Below are 15,057 nucleotides of genomic sequence, written 5' to 3'. Positions count from 1 at the left end.
AGAAATGGTCAGAGACGCCAAAAATGTCTTGGTGGTATCTTGAATGCTGCTGGTGCGTCGTAGAACAGCAAGACAGAGCGGGTTGAGAACCACCACCAGAATGGTTGTCAGAGCCAATATTACATACATGAATATAGCGGCAGGCTCACCGGTAACAGCTCCGTCACAAACAGTGAACTCCTCAGAAGAATTTCCCCGCGTTACATTCACGTCTGTCACATCTGTGTAGGCCATGTTCACAGATATACAATAAAGTATTTTGAATGTTACATCAGTTGATCCTGAGCACTGTTGCAAAATGATGCTAGTCCTTGCACACCCTTAGTAGTATTACATTCACGTCATATTAGAGTTGACCACTAAAAATGTCTGTACGCATTGTGTCTGACTTCAGTCACTGTGTTGTTCTGGACATTACATCGCCAATTCCCAGTAAACTGTCAACAGGTATTAGGATCAGAATTATCTGAAGCATTGCTAACCATTTAGAGATGCAAAAATCAGAAACAATCTACTTCCATTATCCTTGTCTCCTCATTTACATGTGCGTGTGGTCCATTAAGTTAGATAACCTTTAGGGGTAGTTGAATGGGCATGTTGATTACGGATATTAATTGATTGGGGTCAGGTTTATATTCTTCCGCCCATTACTTGTCCAACAGCCACACTGGCTGAAGATCTCTCTATAATAACGATTGTGCTTAACTATGACCACACTTAGCTGACTCAAGGTAGTATGTCATTATTCCCCCTAGCCATCAGGCTCATAATTAATACCCGATGGCTAGGGGGAATGACCACCAGAATGGTTGTCAGAGCCATTATTACGTAGGTGAATATTGCGACAGGTTCGCCGGTAACAGCTCCATCACAAAAGAGTATCTTGAATGTGACATCAATTGATCCTGAGCACTGTTGCAAAATGATGCTAGTCCTCGCAAACCTTACTCCGTAGTAGTATCATACCGGTATGCTTTGCATTAAAGTTTACCACTAAGAATGTCAGTAGACATTGTGTTCAACTTCAGTCACTCTACGGTACTGGTCACTACGTTAGTTGTTACCATAACAACTGACTGCAGGTATTGGCATCAGAATTAAGTATATGTACATGGATAATATCTGCAGTTTTGCTAACCATTAAAAAGGCGTAAATCCCATCTCAAAGGTAGAAACAGAGCAATTTATTGCATTATCCTTAGCCCCTCATAAACGTGAGACAGTGATGAAGTCCGAAGCTTTGTCAACCAATAAAAAAAGCCCCAAACCACAAGAAACAGAGCCACTAATGTACATGTGGTCCATTAAGCTAGATAAAAGCCACTTTAGGGATGGTTGAATGGGAATGTCAATGAAGGATATTAATTGATTGAGGTCAGGTTTCATTTTTCCCCTCCCATTTCCTGTCCAACAGCCACATTGAATCACGATAAACAAGTGAATCTGGCAATCAACCTCGGCATGCCTATCAATCTCAATTTAAGTGCCTGCTTCAGTGTCTGTCCAAATATATTCAAGATTTCATATTGATAAGATGACAGCAACAGTAATGCAGACGGCGCCTAGTCTGACACTCATACAAAGACCCCACAGGTTTGCGCACTTTCAGAGCAACATCAATCGTGGATGCTTCATGTATGCGCACAAACCAGTGGGCGCACATGATATGCCTCTTCAACTGAAGCTCTAAAAAACAAGTTTTTCATTTACTGTTCATGCACGGAGCCTATGCAGGGAAAAACAACTTGAATCAAGCCTCAAATTAAAACTGAATGTGCAGAAAACTGATGCTAGTGTATGGCTTTTTTCCAATAGTCTCATACCTACAAATAAGTCCTGTAAGTACTTGAACATGGCTTGATACAATTTTAATGATACGTCTGAAATAACAGATTCCAAAGTTCAGATTCCACAGGGAGGGACAGAAAAAATGGCACATTAACTAAGTTAGAATATATAGAATACGCAAAGAATAGGCATAAGTATGTTCAAGTCATCATGAAAGGGGCCATTCAAAATTTCTGGTGTTTTTGAATTTCAATTTTTTTTTTCAAATTGTTTTGACCAACCCACCCACCCCAATTTTTGATCTTAAAATATTGATTTTCCTTTTAATAAACAATATAAGGAATGCAGCTGCAGTCCGTATACGGTACCTTTGCAACAACACGGCCCACTGGCATTCCGGTACGTATAGGGAATTCACCTGGAAACATGTAAAACTAGGTCATTCTAAACAGTAATAATAAGTATTAGCTATCTGCATTAGAAAGCAGGAGGTCGTGGGTTCGAGTCCCACCCGAGTGATTTTTTCCAACTTTCACTCGGGAGGTAACACACTGAGTATACAGTGTTTAAACGTCGGTGAAGGGCAAAAACCTAATTTGAAGTATTAGCTACCTCTAAAAATAAATTAATTTTGTTGTGGTGTAAAGAGTTGTAATGCCTCCCATTATTCATGAAGTTTATGCAAAAAATTAAGTTGTTTTTGATAGAAAAAAAAATGAACTCTCAACTCGCGCTTTCCAGACGTGTGGGCGCTGCCATATGTTCATTGCACGCAGACATGACTATGCGCATGTATGCAGGTTGCCTATAAGTAGTCTTGAACACAAGAAGGTTATTTCGTTGTCGGGATTCGTAATGACACTCGTGGCGTGTATTAAGACAAAACGAACCTGGTATCTCGATCCATTTGCGCGGCGCACTGATTTTAGTCATTTTACGCATGCTTTAAGTCTAACTTCACTGGTCCCCATGCATATGGTGCTCCGATGGACGTAGACACAATACACGGTACATTGTACATATACTGGATGCACACTGTACCCGTACGGTACGGTACGGTACGGGCAAAGGGTTTATGAATCAGAACGCAGAGAGTGGAATTGGCAAGTCAAAAGAGCTTTTTTTCTGTCTTTTTAATTGAAAAAAGTGAATTTCGATTAACAACAATTTCAATAAATTAATTTGACCCATAACACCCACCAACATATTTCCCAAGAAAAATTGAAATTTAAAAACATCGAAATTTTTGAATGGCCCCTAAATGAAGAGGTGTGGGGCCTACACCCAAATTGAGGACACACCCAAAACTTGCTGGAGACATCAGAAAGTCATAAACACTGAGATAAAGACACTGAGATAACTGACTCAGGCCAGATGATGAAGTCAATGCATTTTCACATAATCCTCAACAAAAATGTTTGTTGAGGCCTATTTATAGATTACAAGCTGGTAAAAAGTTAAGGTTCTCTCCATGATTTTGCTGTTAGTTTGACAGTTAACGGCGATGTGATGTTACCAAGCTGCGCATTGCTGCCCGTAGCTCCCTGTTCCGCCAGTAGTAAATGAGGACATTCAGCCAGCCGTTGGTCAAGAATAAGATTTCTGAGATATAAATGATGACACACGGATATTGTTCCACTTCCTGCATGAGGTTGACATGCACAATCTGGGGAGCCCAGCAAATGAACGCTGATCCAGTCACAATGATCACTGTCGTAGCAGACCTGGTGCTGACTCGATGCGGGGCATTCTGCTCTCCTTGAGGGTTGGCAACTTGATTCTGTGCAGCAATGAGACGTGCCTGGCGCCGGGCAATTTTCAAGATACGTGCGTAAAACACCAGGATGATACCAAGAGAGATTACGACTGTACAGAGGAGCATATAATTGCAAATGTTACAAACAGATTCGCAGAGTTTTGAACTTTGTACTGCAGTTGCGAAATACAAAGCAACCTGTAGGACGAGAGCTGCTGTCCATACCAGGGCAACTATGACCTTTGACCTCTGAGGGGTCATGAGACTCGGGTAGTGCAGCGAATGGACGATAGCGATGTAGCGGTCAATCGTCATAAGCAGTAGGGACAGAATGCTGATGGTGAAAAGTAAAGGGGCCACCAGGTCAATCATCACGCAAAGGAAGTCTGCCAGTTCTGGTGTTACCACAGATGCGTATTCAATCAGTTTGGGAATTCCCCAGAAGATCCCAGCACAGAGATCAGAAATGGTCAGAGATGCCATAAATGTCTTGGTGGTATCTTGAATGCTGCTGGTGCGTCGAAGAGCGACAAGACACAGCGGGTTGAGAACGACCACCAGAATGGTTGTCAGAGCCATTATTACATAGGTGATTATTGCAACAGGCACACAAGTAACAACTCCGTAACAACCAGTGATGTTGTCCTCAAAAGAATTTCCCCATGTACTAACACTCATGTCTGTAATATCCGTTGAGGCCATGTTCACAGAAATACAATCGATAGTTGTATGTTCGGTTCCTCTTCGAGCTTGAATGTGACAACACCAATTCCTCCTGATCACTGTTGTAAAATGATGCTCGTTCTCACTCACTCTCAGTATTATTCACTTCATATTTAAGTTGACCACCAAAAATGTCTGTAGGCATTGGGTCCGACCTCAATCACTCTTGTTATGGATGCTGGCAGCGAGTATTAGGGTCATAATTATCTAAAGCTTTGCTAACCATTAAGAGAAACAGAAACAGAGCAACTTTTTCCATTATCCTGGTTCACTTAGCTTGATAATATTACCTGTGGGGGTAACTGAATGGGCATGGTGAGTGAAGATATTAATTGATTGAGGACAGGTTATTTTTCCCTCCCATTATTGGTAGATGTCTAATGGCCTCATACGCGTAAGATTTCTCTATGACAACTTGGCTGTGTGCCCATTGTTGTCACTTAGTGTAAATATTGTGTGTAATTATGAGCACTCTTTTATGCCCATTGTCACTTACCATTAGGGTAAAGATTGTGTGTAAATGACTCTTTAATTGATGATATTGGCACTCAAGGCAGTACAATAGGTCATCATTACCCATACCCATCGTGCACATAATCAATACCTATATCAATACAGTACATTTGCTCATCTATGGCAATGTTATCAAAGAGGACACGAGGCTGGCCCTCTGGGACCAGCAAAAAGTGAAGACTCTGGCAGAAAATTCTTCCACTGACCATGGCCCTTATATAGTATCACTTCTGCTAGAATTCTTTTTTTAAAGGAAAGACAAAGTACATTTTTGTGATTTAAATAGAAAGCAAAACTGCACAGATTGTGAAAAGGATGACTATAATAAAGACATGAAGCTTCAGGTAGTAGCTTTTTAACAACATTTTTTTAACACCTACTGTCTACTCAAATAGTTTGAATTATGAATCACAAGAACTTCATGATAGAGTTCTTTATCAACAATTGAATCTGACGATGAACCTTGGTATGCCTATCAATCTCAATTTGAGTGCCTGCTTACGTGTCTGTCAAAATGAATTAAAGGCAAAAAAAATTATGTATGTACTGAGACAAAGACTCCGAGATTATTGACCCATTATCGGTCAGATGATAAGTCACTGTATTTTCACATAATCCTCAACAAAGATGTTTAGTGAGTTAAACTTAAGTTTACAAGCTGGTGCCAAAAAGTTGAGGTGCTCATCATGACTTTGCTATCAAGTTAACGGTGATGTGATGTTACCAAGCTGCGCATTGCTTTCCGTAGCTCCCTGTTCCGCCAGTAGTAAATGACGACATTCAGCCAGCCATTGGTCAAGAATAAGATATCTGTGATGTAAGTGATGGCACACGGATATTGTTCCACTTCCTGAACGAGGGTGACATATACAATCTGCGGAGCCCAGCACAGGAATGCTGATCCAGTCACCATGATCACTGTCGTAGCAGACCTGGTGCTGACTCGATGCGGGGCATTCTGCTCTCCTTGAGGGTTGGCAACTTGATTCTGTGCAGCAATGCGACGTGCCTGATGCCTTGCGATTTTCAGGATGCGCACGTAAAGCACCAAGATGATCCCGAGAGAGATTACGACTATACAGATGTAAATATATTCGCAAACGTAACACGAATATTTGCAGAGGTACGTACTCTGTGCTTCAATCGTGATAGCGAAAGAAGCATGTAGGACAAATGCTGCAGCCCATACCAGGGCAACTATGACCTTTGACCTCCGAGGGGTCATGAGACTTGGGTAGTGCAGGGAATGGGCGATAGCGATGTAGCGGTCAATTGTCATAAGAAGTAGGGACAATATGCTTGTTGTGAAAAATAAATAGGCCACATGGTAAACCGTGATGCAAATGAAACTTTCAAGTGCTGGTGTTACCACAGATGCGTATTCGATCAGTTTGGGAATTCCCCAGAAGATCCCAGCACAGAGATCAGAAATGGTCAGAGACGCCAAAAATGTCTTGGTGGTATCTTGAATGCCGCTGGTGCGTCGTAGAGCGACAAGACACAGCGGGTTAAGAATTACCACCAGAATGGTTGTCGGAGCCATTATTACATACATGAATATAGCGGCAGGCTCACCAGTAACAACTCCGTCACAAGCAGTGATGTTGTCCTCAGAAGAATATTGCCAGCTTGAGCTTACGCTCATGTCTGTCATATCTGATGAGGCCATGTTCACAGAAATACAATAAATAGTTGTATCTATGGTTCCTCTTGGAGCTTGAATGGGACAGCACCAATTCCTCCTGATCACTGTTGTAAAATGATGCTCGTCCTCATACATTCTCAGTGTTATTCACTTCATATTAAAGTTGATCATCAAAATGTCTGTAGGCATTGTGTCCGACCTCCATCACTCTTGTTCTTTATTACCCATTCCTTTATCAACTGGCATCAAGAATTAGGGTCATAATTATCTGAAGCTTTGCTATCCACTATAAAGGCAAAAATCAAAAACAATCTTTTTCCATTATCCTTGGCTCCTCATTAAAATGTACATGTACGTGTGGTCCATTAGGTTGAATAACCTTTAGGGGTAGTTGAAGGCATATTGATTACGGATATGAATTGATTGGGGTCAGGTTGATATTCTTCCGCCCATTACGTGTCCAACAGCCGCATTGGCTGAAGATCTCTCGATAATGGACAAATGGATTGTACGTAATGATTGTGCATATGAACACACTTAACTGACACTACTGACACTCTAGGTTGTATGTGTTTATAATCCCTGCTCATCAAGCCAATTAATAATCGATTCCTATGGGCTTTGTGCATAAGAACTTCCTCGATGGTTAAAAAGGGAAAGTTAAAAAGTAAAATGTACAATGTGCCCATCTTTGGCAATGTTATCAAAGAGGACACAAGGCTGGCCCTCTGAGACAAAAAGTGAAGGCTCAAGATGCAACCTGCCACTCATAGAACATTTTCAGCAGTAGAGTGATTGTTTTGTCCGATGATGAAGTCTCTAGTTGAGGCCAATTAATGGATTACAATCTGCTGGAAAAAAAAATCGAGGTGCTCATCATGATTTTGCTGTAAGTTTGAAAGTTTGCAGCGATGTGATGTCACTGCGCTGCACTGAGCATTGAGTATAGGTACCAATGTACACATAAATTGAGTTGGGGATGAAGTCTGAAGCTTTGTGAACCAATTAGAGAACCCAAAACCATCAGAGAGAGAGAGAGAGAGAGCAACTAATGTAGTTCACCTTGACCTGCACTCACATACTTGTGGTTCATTTTCTACCACCCATTACTTGTCCAATTATCCACATAAGAGGACCTTGCTATATTGACAAATCCGCTATGTGCTCTATGTCACCTTTCATTATTGTAAACGATTGTTGGAAATCATGAAGCACACTTCAACTGACTCAAAGTAGTGCGTCATTATTACCCATACCCATCAGGTAAGTAATCAATACCTATCCACTCTGTTCACAAGTACCCCCTCACCGGCAAAGAAAGTACATTTGGGGGTGACCGACCGACGCATGCATCTTGCCTGACTGCAATATTGCGCGACACCCGGCCATACCACTGCGTGTACATAGTACAAATCCCCTGGTGTATATGCGGCACACACAAGGAACGGTGCGCGTCAACCAGCGAAAGTCCCACCCACGGGACGTCGTTGCTAGGTAAAAGGGCGCCCTCTTTCGTTGGCACACAGAGCCCATAGCCTCAATGTCAAGATGACAGTACATTTGTCCATGTATTGCATTGCTGTTAGGTGGTAATAATTTTCTATCACCTTCATACATACGCAAGCCACATGTAGGCACGTTCATTTGTACTTCCCGAAAGTGTGGTTCTTGCAAAGGCACTTGAGATAATTGACTCTTTAGTAAAATGATGAAATCACTAGCTAGTTAATTTACTGATTTCAAGCTGATGACTAAAAGTTGCAGAGCTCATCGGGACTTTGCTGTAAGTTTGAAAGTTAACGGCGATGTGATGTTACCAAGCTGCGCATTGCTTCCCGTAGCTCCCTGTTCCGCCAGTAGTAAATGACGACATTCAGCCAACCGTTGGTCAAGAATAAGATTTCTGTGATGTAAAAGATGGCACATGGATATTGTTCCACTTCCAGGTCGAGGGTGACATTTACAATCTGCGGAGCCCAGCACAGGAACGCCGATCCAGTCACAATGATCACTGTTGTGGCAGACCTAGTGCTGACTCGATGCGGGGCATTCTGCTCTCCTTGAGGGTTAGCTATGTAATTCTGTGCGGCAATGCGACGTGCCTGATGCCGGGCGATTTTCAGGATGTGCACGTAAAGCACCAGGATGATCCCAAGAGAGATTACGATTATACAGAGATACATATAGTCGCAAACTGCGCAATCAAAATTGCAGAGGAGTGAACTTTGAGCTTCAGCTGTGATAGACAAAGCAACCTGTTCGACAAGAGCTGCTACCCATACCAGGGCAACTATGACCTTTGATCTCCACAGGGTCATGAGCCTGGGGTAGTGCAGCGAATGGACGATAGCGATGTAGCGGTCAATTGTCATTAGAAGTAGGGATAGAATACTTGTTGTGAAAAATAATGGGGCCACAAGACTAGCCATCACGCAAATGAAATCTTCCAGTGCTGGTGTTACCACAGATGCGTATTCGATCAGTTTGGGAATCCCCCAGAAGATCCCAGTGCAGAGATCAGAAATGGTGAGAGATGCCATAAATGTCTTGGTGGTATCTTGAATGCTGCTTGTGCGTCGTAGAACAACAAGACACAGCGGGTTGAGAACCACCACCAGAATGGTTGTCAGAGCCAACATTACATACATGAATATAGCGGCAGGCTCACCGGTTACAGCTCCATAACAAACAGTTAACTCCTCAGAAGAATTTTGCCAGCTTACACTCATATCTGTCATATCTGATGAGGCCATGTTCACAGAAATACCATTGATACATGTATTTGTATGTTTGGTTCCTCTTGGAGCTTGAATGTGACAGCACCAATTGCTGCTGACCACTGTTGTAAAATGATGCTCGTCCTCACACACTCTCAGTATTATTCACTTCATATTAAAGTGACCACCAAAAATGTCTGTAGGCATTGTGTCCGACCTCAATCACTCTGTTGTTATGGACACTTCATTTATTACCCGTTCCTTTGTCAACTGGCAACAGGTATTAGGGTCATAATTTACTGAAGCATTGCTGTTTAGAAAAGCAAAAATCCCATGAGAAACAGAGCACCTTCTTAATTCCATTATCCTCATATACGTGAAACAGTGATGAAGTCCAAAGCTTTGTTAACCAATTAGAGAACCCCAAAGCCATTAGAGCACCTTATTTGGTTAACTTGGGCCACTCGTGTACGTGTGGTTCATTTAGCTAGATAATAGCACCTGCTGGGGTAACTGAGTGGGCATGTTGATTGAGGATATTAATTGATTGAGGTCAGGTTTAATTTTTTCCGGCTCATTGCTTGTCCAAACACCCACATGGGCTGAAGATCTCTCTCTCTCTTCTCTGTAATGACAAATTGGCTGTGTGCCCATTGTCGCTTACCATTAGATAGGTAGGCCTAAATGATTGTGAGTAAATATGATCATGCTTAATAATAAAAGTTAGTAATAATGCGGCCAAAGATCCGCTTGGTGGACAACATCCGAGAATGGTCAGGGTGTGACACCACTGAACTGAAAGCAGCAGCATTGGAAAGACGGGCTGATGTGGTGGGAGCGGAGCCAGTGATCCCAACTGTGGATAATTTGAGGAGACCACGGGCAAATACCTAGGTCTTTTGAGGCAGAGAGAGTAATAGTAATAATAATAATAAATGAAAAATTGTATTGCGCGGTCTTCATAAAAATGATTAACCACGCGTTCCATAATGTACCACAGAAGTTAACATTCAAATAGCAAGAATTAAATTAACTTAAATCCAATGTTTAAAAAGGTGTTTAAAAAATATGTATATCTAAAATGTCTATCAGGACAATACAAATAAAAATGCACTGGTAGATAAGCAATGAAATTGCTTAAAATCCAGTTTAAAAAGATATTAACTTAAGACTTTAAAGTTTCAATGGACTGAGAATGTTGAATGTCGGCAGGCAACTTAATCCATAGTTCTGGGGTTGCTGATGAAAATGATCTACCCCTGGTGTTTTTAACATTCTACACTTATAGGAATTTGTAAACACTTTTTATTGTTTAAAGGTGAACAATATGCTGGAGTTTTCTTAACACTTACATAATCACTGATGTGCTTTGGGGATAGACCGTGTAAAATTTTAAAAAATGTAAAGAAGTATTTTAAAGTCTATATGAAATTATTTAACTGGCAGCAAATGTAGTTGACACAAAACCGGTGATATATGGTTGAATATCTGAGAATTTCTTTCTAGCCAAGCAACTGCATTATGAACTCTCAGTAACTTGGCTATTTAAGAGTTGGGTAAACCATACAGAAGACTGTTACAATAATCAGGTCCGGTAATAAAATAAAAGTAATTAAAGTAATAAAACTTACTGACACTATTGGCAATCAAAGTTAACCCTAACCCCCAAAATAATTTGGGGTAAAGTACCGGTACCACATATTAAAGTACATGTACCACCAAAATTATGTATGCAGACACCAAATACCAGAAAATACTATGAGTTCGGTGCCCACTTATATGCTGAAGCACTGCATGCTACAAGTAGTATGTTGTAGCTTTAGGTGAGGTTAGAGTTTCAAAAAGAGTAAAGTCTGTCACAAACCAATGTGGCCCATCAGTTTGTCTCCGGTTCAGTAGCATGAAATGACAGAATGTTTCTGCGACCCCTGGATGGCGGTTACTCCCCAGCTAATACCGGTACCAATTTATCCTCCTGGGTGGAGAGAGGCAAGTGGGGATGAAGTGGCTTGTCCATGGACATAATATATGACCAGCAGCTGGATTCGAACCCCTGACCCTCTGATCATGAGCCACAAACCCTAACCACCAGGCCACACTCCCCCATCAACTAGTAAGTCATTATTAACCCTGCTCATGATAGCTCAGTCACGATAACAGTACATTTGCCCATCTATGGCAATGCTATCAAAAAGGACACGAGGCTGGCAACCTGCCAGAATTGGCAGAAAATCATTCCATTGACCATGCCCCTTACACGTGGATAAACAAAGTTTACTTTTTGTCTTTAAAATGATACGCAAAATTGAAGATTGTGAAAAGTGTGACTACCACAAAGGCTTCCCTCTGTCTGAGATCTTTCAAGGTATATGACAATTAACCTTGACATGCCTATCAATCTCAATTTGAGAGCCTTCAATTTGAGGGACTTGAAATAAGCTAGAATATAAAAGAAAAGTTTTGATATCATCATTCATCATCATTTTTTTTTCACACAGAAAACAACTGCCTAAAAACAGCTGTGTTGCGTTTCAAAAATACATATATATACATAACTTTGTTTTTCTTGTTGTATTTCAGCGTCGTGGATCTCTGATTCCTCACCTACTTGTGTCATCTCTGGTACTGCTTAGAATCGAAACCATCAGGTGTGCGTAGGCTGGTGCACAACACGATTAAACAACTTTTGGGGGATAAACGCGGCAAGTACATGTACACAAGGCTATGGGGGATGCGGTAACTGAATCCGCATTCTGTGTAATTTTTCGTGCAATAGAAAAGAGATGGAAACTTTCGTTCACACACAAGTTTGGACACACAAGACATTTTTTTGCAAATTGTTACTTCAGAACACGACGATCTCTTCAATTTTGCTGGTACCCTGCTATGCTTTTGCATGCACACGATGAAAAGTTTATCCCGAAAGAGACAATGTCAAATCTTGATGTGCTCATGCGCAGTTGGAATACCAAACTGGTCTTTTGTGCAGAATGGTTTAAAAGTATTAGACTGCTCCATTATTTCCGGCCCTATCGTGTTTTGACCAATCACAGCTGTTATGTTGTGCACAAGTCCGACTTACACGCAAATAAGTATGACGTGTGGCTGGAACATGTAAGTGTGGCATTGCATTGAGAGGCACAAGAGTTGCCGTCTACATGTGCAGTGGGCGGGGGTTATAATGAATCAATCTGTTCTCACATACTGTTCCGGAGTCTGTGCAACCACATTAGATGTAAGTTTTTGAAAGGTCTATTTTATCACCAGAGGATTGTGTGTCACCAGATGTGAGTACAAAGATTACAGCAAAGTGAAACACAATTATTTATGAGGAAATTTATTCATTTGAAAGGATCCCCACCAGTATAAGTATGAAAAGTATTTTATGATGAGCTTCAAAAATGTGTTGGTTTTTAATTAATTGCATTTTTTCATTGATTCTTGGTGATAGAATGATTCAGTGTCAGAATTTTTCATCTGAAATATCCACTCAAAGAATATGTATACAAATACGAGTACATGTACTTATACAACATGTCGTATGTGGTTATTAGCTTTGGCGTTTATTTTAATTTTGGAGGGAATAAACTTGGTTGAATTTTTTTTGTGATAAGCCAGTGAGAATGTGAATTGGAATGAGGTAATTTGGGAATCCAATGTATGGCCAGTGTATGACAATTGCCAAGCAGGCCCATGAATCATCAGATGTGTAATTTCAAATCTTTATGTATAATTGTATTCGTTTATAGAGGGATCTTATCCTGTTTAGAAGCCTTTGTGTATTACGTGCCTCATTGTAGTGTGCCTATTCGTTTAATATACAGGGTGGTGCGAAAAGAAGGAATTCCACTTTTGACAGCAATTTTTAGCTACTTGTTGAAAAAAAAAATGATTGCAAATGCATATTTTGTCTCCCAGATATGGTCGTTTAAAAATGTCATGTGCCAAACTTGTTTATTCCGGTATTATTCCATCCACTTGATTGAGCTCTGGAGCTTGATTTGAAGATCAAAAACACTACACCAGACTTACACGTGGACAACAGTGATTTTGGTGACTTGTATTCAAATTAGCATAATAACACTATTCTTGTGATTTTTTTCACCTTGTATGGTTGAAGAGCTACACTTCACTAATATAAAAAAAATTCAAATAAGTTAAGTACGTAGGTTAAAATTCCTGTCAAAAGTGGGTTTCCTTCTTTTTACACTCCCCTGTAGTATTAGGAATTATTGGCTTGTTGAGATACTGAGGTCCATTATAACCATTTTTAGCCTTGCATTTATATAATTATGATGGTTGTTCTGTAGCCTTGCCGAATGTGTTTTTGTTTTTGTTTTTAGACTTGTAGCTAGTTTGACGTTCATTTTCTTTTCATGATTACCATTTCATTTGTGATGGCTCTTTGTTGGATGAATGAAAACGTCTTAAAGTAAAGAGACTGGAGTATCACTCAAATGACTCAATGCGACTTTTGCTAATGTTTCCATAGAAAATTCCAGTGGCAAAGGTTCAATTTCCAAACACAGACAAGGTCAAATGACAAGAACAAATGTGTTTTTGTTGATAAGTCACAAAAAGTGCAGAAAAACCCCAAAGAAAATGTATCCTGAAACTGTTGTTTGGACTCCCGTTGTATTGTGCTATTTAATCTCTAGTATCGTCATGCATGTATTACATACCGGTAATAATGTTTAAACAGTGTGCGATGATCAATGATAAGTATGTACCATTTTAAATTATAGTGAATTGTAAACAATCACTTGAATATAAAGTTTATATTTATCAATATTTACACAATTTTGAAATTTCAATTATGCAAATATTTAAGATGCCAAATGAAATGTTATCTTTTTCCTCGATTATGAAGTCTTTTGTTAACCACATGATACAAAAGCATGCAACGAATATGTTTTAGTTTAAGTTACTTCACATAAATAGTAGTTAAATATATCAATAAATAATCGTCCATTATGATTTTTTAAAGTGTATTTTGTGCAGTAACTTAGAAGTGTTTCATTACCACACGAAGTATGTTGCACACACGTTGGTGATGGTATCAATGGTATGTTTGAGGACATAATTGGAACTTGAAATTCAATATCCATTTCGTTGTTGGACAACACGGGACCAGAGGCCCCTTCACTTTTGATGCATTTAGGAAAATCTACTGAAACCAAACTTGTCAAGTATAAAAAGCCGAGCTTATTATTAGTGCCCCAGCCACACACACCTGCAACCTATACATCCCATAACGGGAGATTGATCAGATCCAAATTCCATTTGATAAAGCACTTCTGGCAGCATTGCCTTGATACCAACGTAAGTTAACCAGTGAACCATTGTATGACGAGTTAAAGTAAGAACAAGAAATAATGGGAGATTTTAAAGAATGCCTTTGTGAAGGCATAATAATTCTTAATTGAAATTATATAGTATTTTAAAATTATACCATGACATGCCAACAGTATCTGATGATAAAATTACCATAACTAAAGGCTTGAAAGATCAATAAAAATTAATTTATAGGCCTATTCTAGCATTGAAACCTGGCAGGTTTGTAAAAAATTTGTCATTTAGTCAGTTTTGAGAGTCATTAGTATTTGGTTCGTAAGTGACTTCGTCATATCCATGCACGCGCACACACCACGATTAGCTAGGTGTCTCTCAAATGACGTCACTTCGTACATAACAGATCAGTCGGCGTATATCGGCAGTTTGGGCGTCAAATATTCGTGACGCGCTTCGGCTATGCCGTATTTTGAAGAAATTTCGAGCAACACGCAGTTGCAATTTTCCCTCAAAGAGAGGGGTCTACTTTGCACTACTTTCAGTTCCAGTAGTTCCAATGATTTTCAATGCTACTCTGTATGCAGTGGGGGTGATTTTCAGTTGAAATGACATGATACGAACCA

The 15,057-nt window shown here is 40.1% G+C and overlaps 3 protein-coding genes across 3 annotated transcripts in view; all 3 read right to left on the bottom strand.

Moving 5' to 3' along the window:
* Positions 1 to 234, bottom strand: part of LOC119736601 (39S ribosomal protein L3, mitochondrial-like) — a 4,646-nt gene extending 4,412 nt beyond the window's left edge. The window contains exon 1 of the mRNA XM_038210617.1: positions 150 to 234. Coding sequence (XP_038066545.1) covers positions 150 to 234 — 85 coding nt within the window. The remainder of the gene's footprint in view (positions 1 to 149) is intronic.
* Positions 235 to 3,053: 2,819 nt separating this feature from the next.
* Positions 3,054 to 7,003, bottom strand: LOC119736600. The gene is made up of 2 exons (XM_038210616.1): positions 5,489 to 7,003; positions 3,054 to 4,224 (listed from the first exon to the last, which is right to left on the bottom strand). The coding sequence occupies exons 1-2, from the start codon at positions 6,558 to 6,560 to the stop codon at positions 3,284 to 3,286; spliced, it is 2,013 nt and encodes a 670-aa protein (XP_038066544.1). The 5' UTR covers positions 6,561 to 7,003; the 3' UTR covers positions 3,054 to 3,283.
* Positions 7,004 to 8,221: 1,218 nt separating this feature from the next.
* On the bottom strand, positions 8,222 to 9,178 carry LOC119736598 (melanocyte-stimulating hormone receptor-like). The gene has a single exon (XM_038210615.1). The coding sequence runs from the start codon at positions 9,176 to 9,178 to the stop codon at positions 8,222 to 8,224; it is 957 nt and encodes a 318-aa protein (XP_038066543.1).
* Between the last annotated feature and the right edge of the window lie 5,879 nt (positions 9,179 to 15,057).

Source organism: Patiria miniata, unplaced genomic scaffold (genome assembly GCF_015706575.1).
Source record: "Patiria miniata isolate m_02_andy unplaced genomic scaffold, ASM1570657v1 HiC_scaffold_3, whole genome shotgun sequence".
Taxonomy (NCBI): domain Eukaryota; kingdom Metazoa; phylum Echinodermata; class Asteroidea; order Valvatida; family Asterinidae; genus Patiria; species Patiria miniata.
This window is presented reverse-complemented; position numbering and strand designations above follow the sequence as displayed.